Here is a 14,503-nt window from a genome sequence, read left to right as displayed (position 1 = left end):
TGACTGACTCGTCTGTATTAAAACATAACCGACGTCTGAGCCCCCTATAAGCCTTTTTCCAATTGTCCCAGATATCCTAGTATGCACTTGACCTGAATTTAGGATTGTTTTGGATTTAATGTTGAAAAACATCTAAGAAGTCCCTGGCTTATATTTCAGTAGCGAAAATCCTTCATATAAGATAATGAAATGTTAGAAATCTCAGAGTAGGTAACTTGATGAAACGTGAAAGTCAGTGAAGATTTTTTTTTATTAACCATGAATTGGACAATAGTATTATTAGTAGTTTAAAACACACAATTATTACTATTTACATCCTTAATAATATACAAGTATCATACATACATTATTATACAATCTCTCACTCTCACCATTCTTATTATACAATAATATAAATGGCTACAATGTTGTACCACGTCTGATATGCTGGTGTACTTCAGTTTCGTCCCCCTCCCCCTGCCTTTTATAAGAAATATATGGTAACCTAGAGTAGACTGCAATATAAATATTTAAAAGAAATTTGAAACTGTTTTTCTGTTATATATAAGATTTAAAATTGGTCCCCAAATAAAATATTTTTTCAAAGTTGTAGACATTTGAGATTCAACACTATGAATATGTCCTTTCATATTTCATTTAGTAAACACCCTTACAAAAAATATATTTATATCATTGTGTTCTTTGCCAAATCATGTACAAAATTGTATCTAAAGTTTAATTCAAACTTCTAGTATGAAATCAGAAGTTGGTTTTGGTTTCCTGTTTTGAAGACATTATGCAAATTAAAACTTGGTATTTACAATATCAATTTGTTCCCATTTAAAATCTCTTATAGACTAATAATTTTTTTATACACATTATAAAGGGCAAATATATAATAGTCATTAAAATATGTCACTTTTGTTTGTCAAATAGGCAACAATCAAAGGTGTGCTTAAACAAAGTAACAAAGCCGTTGTTTAATGTTACCCCATAAATAGATTATTTCCTAATACAAAACAATCCCTTTAAATTACTGAAAGAGACCTACACCATTCGATAACTTATATTGAATTATAAACCAGGATGTCCAGATAGTAGATATGAGGTGAAGTGAACTTATAATGGGACTACTGATAGTCAACATTCTAGTCTGAATTCCAATAACAGTACCATTCAATTGAGCTATTCCAATGATTAATGAAAAGCAAAATTCCCAACACCAGTGCATTCTTCAATATCAGTAATAATTATAAATACCTAACCTTGAGGTATAATTTAGTTAAGATGTATAACTTTTGAGATCAAGCTGGTGACTTCTGGATTATGTATAGTTCACCGCTGAGAGCCAAGAGCCAACTGTCTGTTAAGCAGTAACTATTACAATTAGCTGCCAGCAGACTTTTAAATCTTGTATATACACAGTGATAATGATGTATAAATGATAAGATTTTGAACATTTGATATTTACATAGAATAAATGAAACACCACACAACTATAATTAAAATACTTGGGACAATAAAAAATGACTTGCAAATTATCATGAATGCTGATCACTTTTTAGAATTAACGTTTAAATATATTTAGTCAACAAATCTCTGATGATTTTGATCATCTCACACATTCTAAACACAATTTTCAATGGGTATGATACCCAGGTTCATTAAAACTTCATGTTAAAAATGATGTATAACTTAACTTGGCACAATTACATATCACTTGCCGCCATTAAACTCCACACACACTGATAGAAGTCTTCATTTCTGACACTTAATTTTTTCACTTTAATTGTATGATTCACACAAACCTTTTCAGACTGTGGCATGATTCCATCCGACTCTTTTTGAAGAACATGCCATGAATAATCAACACACATCTTCATTTATTACAATATTGTTATGGTTGGAATGCTTTGTTAAATGTGCTGCCACACATTGAGACTGGTAGTAGAAGGTGGTGGGAAACCTTGGCCTGGCTTTATTTATTCTCTTCAATCACTGCACACTATATAAATTATTTTCTTATATGTTTTGATGAACCTGAACGAGGATTGTCCACTTCACGAGATGCACTACCTCTACGCATGGCAGAAGAGTTCATACCATTTCCCACTACACCTTGAGATGTTTGACTAGTGGGTATACGTGATGGATCTCGTTGCTGTTCATTTGTTGTTGGTATACCACGATGAAGTCTGGTACTTGTTCTTCTTTCACGTTCTCGAGAGACAGGGCGTGGTGAGGTACCTAAAACAAGGGATGCAATAAATGTGATAATCAACAATTGACAACTCATTTTTTGAAATTAAAATTAATGGCATGTCACTTCTAAGAAGTTAATTAAAAAAAATTTCAAGTGTTATGCTTTTAAGCTAAGTCAATGAATTTTGTCATATTAAAAACTAAGCAAATACTATGGAAATCTCCTGAGGCCAGCCAATTTACTATCTACAAAAAAAATTATAAAAAAATTGAGTTAATTTAAACATTCTAAATGACCTCGTCAATCCATTTTTCATGATTTTGGTGAGATGTGAGAATTTATGTAAAAAAATGTTTATTATTCATCAAGATCTTCAAATTATATACAATATCTGACATCAATAATATAATACAATTGTAATATTTCATAAACAATGTGTTTCTTAATACAAACAACCTAGCTTTTATATACAAATAATAACAAAATAGCATGCAATCAATAAGTCAACTTAAAGGAACTCTATTTGATATTGTGTTTTTGAACAAATGGAAAGGACTGATATTTCAGACTATTTTTCACAACAAATTCACATCATATTTTCATCAGTCCTCAGCCAAATTGAGTTCCTTGACAAGAGATTTATGTAAAACGTCAGTTGATCTTTTCTGCATGTTTCTTCATCAACATGTTAAATAATAACAAACAGGGACTTGGTTTCAAAACACAAAATTATGACATTAAGAATAATTTTTGTTAAATAATAGATTATTTCCTAAATATTCTTAGAATGAATCTTAAAAAATTGTATTTAAATTTAAGTAAGAAGCTTCATTTCAGATTGCCTACTTTTTCTTAGTTAATTAGGTTACAGAAAGTACCGATTTGGGAAACATACATTTTCCATATGCGTAAGGAACTAATTCTATGTTTTCAAAATTTGAATTCTACCATAAAATACGAAAGAAATGATCAGTTAGAGAATTAGTACCAAGCTGGTATGGATATTATTATTACATATCCGAATCATTTGAGAAACCAAAATAGTAATAAATATAGACTCAGGTTTTGTATTGACTAATTATTCCCTAAAGATAAAATAACCATAGTAATAAGGATAGATAGGTACAATAATACACTGAAAATGTTTTCTCTACATCAAATGACTTTCGAAGCACTAAATGATATATCACAATAAAATATTTCTTATTCCTGTCACAGTTCAACCTTATATAACAGTCGTGGCAACAAAAATCACATGTAATAGATCCTTAATATATTTCAATGTAAAGCTTGATTCATATAATCAGGTTGATGTAGATTTAAAAGACAATTATTAATCTACAGCAAATATCTGGTACTCTATTAACATAGCTACTTGTACAAAAATATCTGTACAGGTAAAACTTGTTCTTCAGACATAAATTTCATTAAATTTTTATTACATTAGGTCAAATAAATGCAAAGATATTATTTGTGTACTTTCAGTCCTAAAAGAAAGCTATTTGTAGAAATTTGATTAAAATACAGACTCATTAACCATTTATGTTTGGATAAAATTACAGATAACTTGGAGATAACAATATATTTAAACCATAATATCCATCATCAAACGATCTGTTTAAAATTATGCGCGTGTAATATCACGCATAGTTGTAGAGTGCAGTGCACGCAATAATCAAGAGAATATTTGCTCGGCTAAAATACATTTGCTATATTAACACACCTTGAAACGGACTGATTTAAAGAGAATTAAGTATTAAAATTATTGCACAGTTTAAATGTAGAGATATATTGAACATTTATACAAAACACTCCCACAAGTATAATATCTATTAAACAACATACTTTTACAACTTGTTACATTTTTTACTAAAGAACATTCATTGTGCAATTCACTTGGTTTTTGAGGATATAGTCACCTCACTTTTTCAACAAGAAATCTGAATTCTATCTGCTGGTAATTCTTTTTAGAATGAAAATATGAAATTGGTTTTATCTACAATAATCAGGCATCCCTAAGAGATAGCTTTTTTATGTATATTCATTAATGAACTAATATAACCAACATAAAGTATGACATTTTCTGTTCTTGTTCAATATTTAAGACAAACCTTGAACAATTCTACTGAACTGCAAGTACATGTAGATATTTTATAAATGAAATCTATTATGGGTATGAGCAGAATATATCTCTAAAATACCTTGTGAAAGTCTGAGTACACAATAAGCTGAAGAAAAACAACCTGGTTAAATAAATATTAGGTCCATAATGTTTGTAAAGCTAAGTTTGTTCTTGTTAGGTATTTATTGGCCAATTGTAAAATTGATGCAATAGTAACAATTAGCATTGTATGTTGTATACTGAAAACAATATAGTACTTAAAGCTTTATAAACATAATGACACTATTTCATACAATTGTCGAATATAATCATGCATTAACTTTGCTGATAATAAAAACTATTGACCAATAAAGAATTATAATTTGGGCTCTTTTTCATTCACATCTATTTAACCTTAAAAATTTTAAAAATCCTTGAAAATCATGCAACTTAATTACTGGATATTTGAATGAATTGTGCAGATTGGATTGAATAAAATACTTATTAGTCTATAAAAATCTTCATAATCACAGGTCCTAAGCAAAGTGAGCAACAATGAAAGGTGACCTATAAGAGTTTTTGGCAGTGTCGATTAAAGCTAATAGATCTCCATTCTACATAAATAAGTCATTGCTCAATGTCATCTATTTCAAAGATCTCAAAACCATTTATTACATCAAATTAGATACCAATTCAAAATAGTGGATTTGAATTAAATAGCAAACGTCACTTTAATTTGACAATAAGTGCAAATATCAACAAACAATATGATATAATCAAAATGATACATATATACCTGAATGCAATAACAAAATGTCTTTATTGTATGAATGTTATTAAATATTCACAGTATGATTTGAAAACAAGTTATAATAAATTAATTATTAATATGTATAAGTTTTTTCTTGATAGTCACGTAATGATTATTAAAAGCATCAAATATATGCTAGAACTGGTACCTTAAAAAGAATGAACACTTCTCACTGATGTCTAACACACCTTTTAACATTAGCTGATAGCATAATCCATGTTCACATCTTATCCTATTTTTTGGTCTCCACATTGGAAGAATTTTTGTGACCGTTTCTAACAGCTTTCACAATCACTATTTTATTAATAACAAAACTCAACAGCATTTTGTCTTTGAGAAAATGTCAAATAACTTAAACAATACAAGGTTCATGTTTGACGCTGTTTTGTTGATAATCCACGACCTTCACCGGCAACACGTCTAAGTTTCGATCCATCTGCACTACTGCCTATAGGTACTGGGAGACCTGAACCCTTCATACTTAATCTTCCACCAGAAGAGGGAGTAGCCAATCTCTCACTCACACGACTTTCTGTCACACCCTCCTGAGAGCCTGAGCCTTTGGTAGCTAAGGACAGCCGTGCTGGAAGTCTCTCTTTAAGCCGAGAGGAGAGGCCCCGCATGTCTGAGAGAAGAAAGAGAAAAAAAAAAAGGTGTCAGTGTTTGGGGGAAAAAATTTAGTGTGGTTTTTCTATGGGGTTTAAATAAGCTTTTCAAAAAGTTCTAACATCGCATTTGATAGAAATCAATATAAGCTTAAATAAAATGGAGATTGTGTCAAGATTGTAGTGGGCTATTAAAGTAGTATAAAATTATTCAACAGTGAAGAAATCTGTTTTTGTCTTTTATATCGATGTTTTATGCTATAACTTCATGCATCTAATTCTCTGGAGGTTTGACTGTCATAAAATAAGTAAGGACCGAGATGTGTTTTACAGATCTCATACATGCATTAAAAAGCCAACTAAAACACTTTTAGAATTTTATGCTTTCAATCCATGAATTATGTAATGAATAATGCAAGTGTACATGATTTGTCTAATGAAAATTGACCAGAACCTGTATAATGAATATATGAAAATGAATTATGTTATGAATAATGACAAGATGTAAATAATGATCTGAAAATAGTGAATAATGAAAGTATACAATGAAAATATTGTGAATGAATTGTCATGAAAATGAGATAAATGTCAAATTATAATGATGTGAATAAATGATAAGTATCAGTTGACATGTAACAAGTGACAAGAATGACATCAGAATTTTGATTCATCACCAGTTATATTTTATGGTCTGAAACCAGAATCAATTGATAAATGTAATGATAATGAATGATGATGGACACCAATGAAGGATGGATGTTGATGATGAAATGATGAATGAAGTTTTATACACACAGAAAAAATTTATGCTTTTCACTGTACATTAAGGGATTGAAAAACCAAAAGACACCCAAATAAGGCTAAGACAAAAAGAAAAGCATGCAGAAATAAAGAGAGAACCATGCAGGAAAGAAATAATATATTTAAGAAAAATTAGGTTGATCCCAGTACCATATTGGACAGAATTAAGTGCAGTAAAACTAAGTTGAAGGTACAACACTGTAAATGGTTTTCATCTGTCTTTATCTTTCTAGTTCTCTTTATATAATATCAATTCCATTCAAAACTATCTCATTATTGTTTAATTTTTCAACTTCTCATTTCCTCAATTCTTTCAGCAATTCTTTCATCTTAAGAGGTATTCTTTATATTACTGTCTACTACTTTTTAACATATCTCAAAATTCTTGTTTCAAATCCATGAATAAAGATAAATTCATAAAAAGATAAACTTGAATATTGGTCATGGACAGAATGATGTGGTATAGCTGGAGCCAATGCTAAAAGTTTGATATTTAAACCAATTCAATCAATTTCTAAGCTGTAAAAAATTCTGGTTGTAAGCCCATCTTTAAACGAAATCTCAAAATCGAAAAAAGCACAAAATTCTTGGCAGTTGCATATAAGTTATCTAAAACACTCTTCAAAATAAAATTCTGAAACTGGGTTTGTCTGTAGTTGATTAGCAGGAATTTGTTCTCTCCCAGACAATAGACAATTTCAGGTATGTCTTTTGCATAACAAAATGTTTAAAAGCAATTACTATATCAAAAGCAGTAAAATAATTTCAGACCGAATAATATTCCAAAAGGCTAGTGTAATAGCAAAGAGAGACGCATTGCAATTATCTGGAAATGGAGTTTAGCATGTGTCAGTTTTGAACGATAGCAAGAAAATGCCAAATTTGTCTCTCTCTTTATTTTATTTCCTGAAAGGTCGTTTGCTTCGGTAAGTAAGAAAGGACAGGACTAACAAATCATTAATGAAATACACACAAAACCTGTCTATTTTCGTTCATCACCAATATTAAATTCAGCATAAATTTCAGCCAAAACTTAAGCAACTAGAACCTTCAATACTTTGTCAAATATGAGAAGAGAGCAAAATATGGACAAAATTTGATATAAAGAACTATGCAGGAAATTTTTTTAACTAATGCTACAATACAGGAAAATAATGATCAAAATAATCTAAATCTAATGTGATAATAAAATATATAAAGAGATGATAATATATATATGATACATAAATACATGCATAAATATAAATTGAAAATTAACTAATCTGGAATGGAATTACTCCAAAATAACACTGAAATAATTCATAAAGGGATCTAAAGGGAGAGTTTAAAGTTCCAAAGATATAATATCTGGATCCCTAATGAATGACATATCTAGTTCATTAACAAAGAACAAACTGTGCAAGTTACCTTGAAATACTTAAAGATACTCAAGTGTCAGACAGTTAAGACCAAATTAAAGGTGACTAAATAAATATACTTACTATTAAAATCTGCGGACATTTGACCACTGGGTGTTATTCCCATAGGTTCACCTCTCATGCGACCAATTGCACCAGGTGTTCCTTGTAATGCTCTAGCTGTCGAGCTCATTTTTCTATCTCTTTCTGTTTCTTCAGCACCTCTTCCTCCCTAAAATGGATATTTGAAAAATCAACATTGATCGGATTTATAAGATGTCTAATACCAAGCTAATATCTCCTTCTCTATTTCAAACTGTGCAAGCAAGGTTTATTGTCACTCTGAAATGACTTGACCCTCTTTGACCAACATCAGAAGTCAATCATAAAATTTCCACGACAAGCATCACAGTATTCACTTTATGCAATACAAAACAGTTTGAAGTCAATGTTCTTTGTATGAGGGGAAAAAGGAAAGGGCAATAACTCCTAAATTACCCAGTTCAAGATTATTTCTTATTCTATCTCAGAAATGGAGCAACTTATCAAAATCTAACACAAAATTCATACTTACAAACTTTAACATATTCCAGTCAAAGACATAATCATAAGTGAAGCCCTGACGATGGAAGAGATTTCTGAATAACTGACGTAAATAGGAATAATCAGGTTTATCATCAAAACGTAGAGATCGACAAAAATTTAGATAAGTAGCAAATTCAGCTGGAAGAAAAAAGCAATATGTATAAAATATTCATCACTTTTAGCATTACAATGCTACTGTTATTTCATCACACTCGTTGATATACATTTAAGCATCAGTTTAGTAGGTCTCTTCTACTCTATTTATTCAACTAAAAGAAGTTTGTGATGCTTGAAAAAAAAAAAAAGAATATAAATTTGCTTTTTAAATATAGCTAGTTCTAGTTTTGATAAAAATACTATCATAATAATCTTCCACACTGAACATTGGCAAAAAGAAATATAGACAATTTATAAATTTATTTATAACTCACATGGAAAGCCTTTGCAAAGTTCTTCAATAGGAGTTGACATTTTCTTTTCACTAATTCGTTCATATTTCTGCCTTTTGGTAGCTGCTTTTAGGCCCTGCCATGGTAAACTACCTCTTAGGAAATACATGAACACATAACCTAAGGATTCCATATCATCTCTTCTACTTTGTTCTGAAAGAAACAATACATATATTGCCTTTTTACTTTTATAAAAATCATCTTATGTAACTGAATTTCTACATCATGATCATTGTTTCGTCTTCATCGCAATGCTGAAAGGAAAAGAAACAGGTGGTTGCCTAGCAAGATACGCCCACTTTCCCGATACATTTTCAGTATATCAAGGGCAATCACCATGGCAATTAGTGTCAAATCATACCAAAAATCTAATTTGTGCAAGATATTGTTGATTTAATCAAACACACAAAATTTAATAAAATTCTGACATAAACTTCATCTCTATCGCATTAACAAGCCAACAAATTTTGATGCGTTTTTCCTAAGCCAAGGGCAATAACTCAAATGCCATTCATCGAAAGATAACCAAATTCAAATTTGTCAAAGATCTCATCAATATAAATATTCACACCAAATTTTCATTTAAATAGGATGAAACTGTAGTCTCTATTGTGTTCACAAACAAATTTTGATTGGTTTTTCCTAAGTCAAGGGCAGTAACTAAAAAACTGTTCATCAAAAGTTAGCCGAATTCAAACTTGTCTAAGATCTCATCACTATAAAAAATTAGAACACAAATTCCTTTAAGTAGGATGAAACTTTAGTCTCTATCGTGTTCACAAACAAATTTTGACACGTTTTCCCAAGTCAAGCACAGTAACTAAAAAACCATTCATCGAAAAAAAAACAAGCCAACTTCGAACTTGTCCAAGATCTCACCAATATAAATATTCACACCAAATTTCATTCAAATCGAATAGAAACTGTTGTCTTAAGCCAATTGTGGACGGACGGACAGGAGCGACGATAATATACGACCACATTATAATGTGGGTATAAAACTAATGAGAAAATACACAAGGCCTAATCTGATTGTGTATATAACTATAGTGAACATTAATTTAACTGCTGGACAGCTTGTCCTAACAGTTGGCCAGAAGAGTAAAATCATCTTATATTAAACTGACCACTGAAGTTGCAGTTTCAATAGCACATTATTTATGAGCTGCATTTCTGAAAAACTATGGTTAAAATATTCCAATTTCAAGTATGTTAGAATGACTTACCAATTCCTAAATGTGTATTAATACTAGCATACCGAGCAGTACCAGTGAGATTTTTATTTTCTCTATATGGTATATGTTGATGTGTTCGAGCATCTCGATATTTTTTGGCTAGTCCAAAGTCAATAATATACACCAAGTTTCCTTTCTTTCCGAGTCCCATAAGAAAATTGTCTGGTTTAACATCTCTGTGAATGAAGTTCTTTGAATGAATATATTCAATTCGGCTGATCTGGAAAACAAATAGAAAATGTTAAATCCCCCACACCCTTTTGACCAAATTGTCACAATAAAAGGAAAAGAAAAGTAAATAGCTTACCAACTGATCAGCTAGTAATAGCACTGTTTTTAAGCTAAATTTCCGTGAGCAAAAATTAAAAAGATCTTCTAGACTGGGACCTAACAACTCCATAACCATAACATTATAATCACCTTCAGCCCCACACCATTTAATAGTTGGTATTCCAACTGAAAAATACAGGATATTTCTGTTAGAGCGGGCTGGTTCAACAATCAGAATGACATAAAAATCAGGACAGGCCATTATACTCTACTTGTGTTGTTGGTGCACAATGTACAGTTGATAATATAAATAGCTTAATTTACAAGCCTTTCATTATCACAAGGATGCATAATCAAAGAATATTGAAATGTGCGAAGTAAAAATATGTGTCAGGATGTAACATACCTCCACCTTGCATCATACGATATATCTTGCTCTCAATATGTAATTGTGGATGTTTGGTCTTCACACATTCCAACTTAATGGCTACTTCTTCTCCATTAGATATATCCGTTCCTGAAAAAGTTATAAATATGTATTTAATTACAACCAGTGCTTGTGTCTTTAAACACCCTGAAGAGGTATGGTAGTGAGTATTTATTCAATTGCGCTTCTCTCTAAACTTTCCCAAAACATTCAAAATTCACTCACAAAATCAATTTGCAATATCAGCTACCTTTTCCATGAGGACATATACAACTGAATTTTCAGGGCCATAGAACAGCTTAGGCATGCTTCAATAGATGTAAATCATTTCTTAACTAAATTCGTGTGGATCATCAAATTTCATTTTGTTAGAAAAAAACTCTTCACCAATCACATAGAAATGGAAAAACCAATTACAAGGCTTAAACTTATGAATAATCTTATTTAGTTCCAATATGACCAATATCAAGAGTTAAATTTTGACAAAATATTTAGAGTAACTATTGGATGAAGAAATATCACCAAGTTAAGATCAACATTTAAAGATCTATTTCGATCAGATTTGCTGATCAAATACATTGATTTGCTATAATATTCTAACATTTGTTGGTAAATGAAAAAAAGTGTGTGTCTATTTAACGTTAACTTAATTATATTGATGTCTATATCAACGCAATGTCATTACTAACAGAGATGAAGTTGGATCAGAAAACCAAATTTCACATCTGCGGTACCAAAATATTATTAAAAGGACTAAAATGTCAAAAGTATGAGATACCAAACATGACTATCATCAAGATACGACTGCATAGTTGGAGTGCAAAAAAGAATTATGATACAAACTTGAATTCCATTATGAATGACTGACTTAACTGTCAAATTTCATCAGTTTCATGATTTTGATTATGAACAGTCATATCGCAAAACAATTTGTTCATTTAATTTACAAAAAGTTTTGCTTAGTGTTTTTCGACAATTGAAGTAAAAATTTTGATAAAATTTCTTCTTCAATCTACAATTGAGACTTCAACAAGGCTCAAAAAATATAAGCTCTATCACAAAAGACAGTCGTAGCGATTTTTCAGTGCTGTGTCCTCTCCCAAACCTCCCTGTTGCAGGTTAGGGATTTCTCTTCAATGGATGTACCGTACCGGTAGTGTTTTTAGCCTTTATTTAGGGCCAAAAGATATCTGAACTAGGAATGCCGTTTCCTTGGCAATCTGTTGCCCAATGTTTGAATTAATCTGAAAATAATAAGTTAATCTTCTCTCTTGTAAATTTACACCACACTCCAACAGCTTACTTCTTTTGGGTCAATATTTTCTCAAATGAAATGATTCAATTAATTTAGCCAAATTTTAAACCTTATATCAAACGTAACGATGCTATTAGCCAGCAAGAATATTTGACTAGGTCTTATAAAGCTCATGTCTAGGCCAGTTTCATGATCATTTCAACAGAGGCAAAGGCAGAAGAAGAGAGGTGAAAAGGGAGTAAAAATTAGTGTTATGTTACTATCCTTTGAAAAACTTGGGTCTCTTGGCACAAACTGTTAAATAATTTGTATTAAATCAGCATGATCAGATGCACAGACAAGCAGAGTTTTAAGTTTTTACAGACCCAAGTATTATTATTATGTCGTCCATATTTGGTGAACTGTCAAAATCAAGTTTGACAAGATCAATCAACATAAAATATTGATCGAAAATAAATCCTTACCCAAGTAAATATCTCCAAAAGAACCACTTCCAATCTTTCTACCAAGTCTGTATTTATTTCCGACCCGAAGCTCCATCTTTCCTAAAACACCAAAACAAGAAATATTTTGCACAATGGTCGTCTGACAGTTCTAAGTCGTAAACAAATAGAACAATACGGGTCAACATAAATATCGTCAAAATAAAACTAACCAGATAGCACTTAACGTATAAATTATAATATCATCTGAAAGTTGAATAATTTTTCTACTGATCGATCTACTCGATCGACATTTGTTATACGTCAAAAGGGCTGGATGTTGGGGATTGTTTTCCAATTCATCTCGTCCTTAACACCGCCATTATTTACTTGGACCATCAGTTGGTTGCTCAAGACGAACTACGCATGCTCAAACCTAGAACTTCCTGAATAAAAGCCCGGATGTAATTACGCGTTCATTACTAATCAACATAAAATTACTCAAAAGTAGATAAAATAGTAGAATTTTTATGTGACAGCCAAATAAATCAATAAACTATATTTTGAAAGTCAGGCTTAGTCAGATAGGGTGGGTTTATTTATTGTTTTGATTAAACCCAACCCGTATTAGCCTATGCCGCTCCTCCTAAAAAAAATAATAGGCTATATAGTAGCCTATATATATACTATTATAGTATATTAATACAGTAACCGAGGGGGTTCTTCTAGTTCTAGTTTCTTGTCTTGAAAACATTTTATAGAGGCCTAGATCTATGCATAAGGCATATGATACCAGTTACCAAAAATAGCTCATTAATAAAGGCTAAAGCAATTAATAGACCCCGCAATTCTAAAGAAATTAATTGCTTACAAAATAGAGGGCCTACTATAGCGGTAAGCATAGCAGCCCCGTCGCCTGGCTCAGATTTGGTACTTTTTTTTAAATTTGAAGAAATAAAGGCCAAAGAGAACCCATTTTTGACAATTTTGACGTGCCAATAAACGTATCAAATCTATATCTGTGTTACGGCAGAATCGTCATTTTCTTTTGTTTAATTGCATTTTTGTGTCTTAAAAATTACTTGTTTATATATGGCCTGATTTCTAAGGTTTTATTGTAGCTAGGTCGCAGATCACATGTCAAAGGTCAAATTGTGCACACGGCCTTGAGCTAGTTTTGTTTGCCGCCATCTTAGGAAGTTAGACTAAACTTTTTGATATTTTTATTTTCGACCATAGTTCCTCACAAGTTGTAAGTTTTCAATTTATTTATGTATATTCTAATAAGGAATTCTTTAATTATGTTCTGTAGACATTTTCTGCTGGATGTCATGTGTAATTATTGAGAATTTGCTCTCAAATGTACTTCAAAGGAATTTTCAATTTTACTGACAGTAGTCCAAAGGCATCCGTTTCATTACCACGTGCATTGCTTGAATTTCTGAAGTCTAAGTTGTCTGTAAGAACTATTAATTTTAAGATAAGGTTACAATTTCATTATGTTATCATGTGCATATTGTTGTCAGAAGTTAAGACTGTCTATTAGTGTTGACATTTTGCAAATTGGTATAATTATGTTAGTTCAGATTCTGTATTTTGCTACGAATGCCTGTGGATTCTTATAATTGTGAGTTGTGTCTTATGATTGTCATTTTTATATTTTGTAGCAAAACCATTCAATTCAAGTAAGGACATTCAGTTCAAGTTAAGACATTCAACTTATGTTCAACCATTGAATGTGTATTCCTTAGGGAACTATGTAATTATGTGGATACTTGTTTATTAGTAAATGGGATATGGTTTATGTATGCTGAAACTTCCTAATATGCTGGAATGACGCTTTGGTGGTACTATGTTCGTTGTTACGTCGATACCTTTAGAATGACCCTTTGGTGGTACTCCTTTCGTTGTTACGTCGATACTTATTGAGTTGACATGTGTTTAATAAAAATACATAATAGGC

At 31.1% G+C, this 14,503-nt stretch overlaps 2 protein-coding genes across 2 annotated transcripts; both read right to left on the bottom strand.

Moving 5' to 3' along the window:
• Positions 1-5,462: 5,462 nt before the first annotated feature.
• Positions 5,463-8,129, bottom strand: LOTGIDRAFT_154211 (hypothetical protein; the record flags this gene model as incomplete). The annotated part of the gene is made up of 2 exons (XM_009061921.1): positions 5,463-5,719; positions 7,982-8,129. Coding segments are annotated over 2 exons (405 nt in total), but the record flags the coding sequence as incomplete, so codon positions are not given.
• A 294-nt stretch (positions 8,130-8,423) lies between these two features.
• On the bottom strand, positions 8,424-12,955 carry LOTGIDRAFT_205749 (hypothetical protein; the record flags this gene model as incomplete). The annotated part of the gene is made up of 7 exons (XM_009061920.1): positions 12,774-12,955; positions 12,583-12,663; positions 10,843-10,953; positions 10,474-10,622; positions 10,158-10,386; positions 8,914-9,084; positions 8,424-8,620 (listed from the first exon to the last, which is right to left on the bottom strand). The coding sequence occupies exons 2-7, from the start codon at positions 12,656-12,658 to the stop codon at positions 8,424-8,426; spliced, it is 933 nt and encodes a 310-aa protein (XP_009060168.1). The 5' UTR covers positions 12,659-12,663; positions 12,774-12,955.
• Between the last annotated feature and the right edge of the window lie 1,548 nt (positions 12,956-14,503).

Source organism: Lottia gigantea, assembly GCF_000327385.1.
Source record: "Lottia gigantea unplaced genomic scaffold LOTGIsca_5, whole genome shotgun sequence".
Classification (NCBI taxonomy): Eukaryota; Metazoa; Mollusca; class Gastropoda; family Lottiidae; genus Lottia; species Lottia gigantea.
This window is presented reverse-complemented; position numbering and strand designations above follow the sequence as displayed.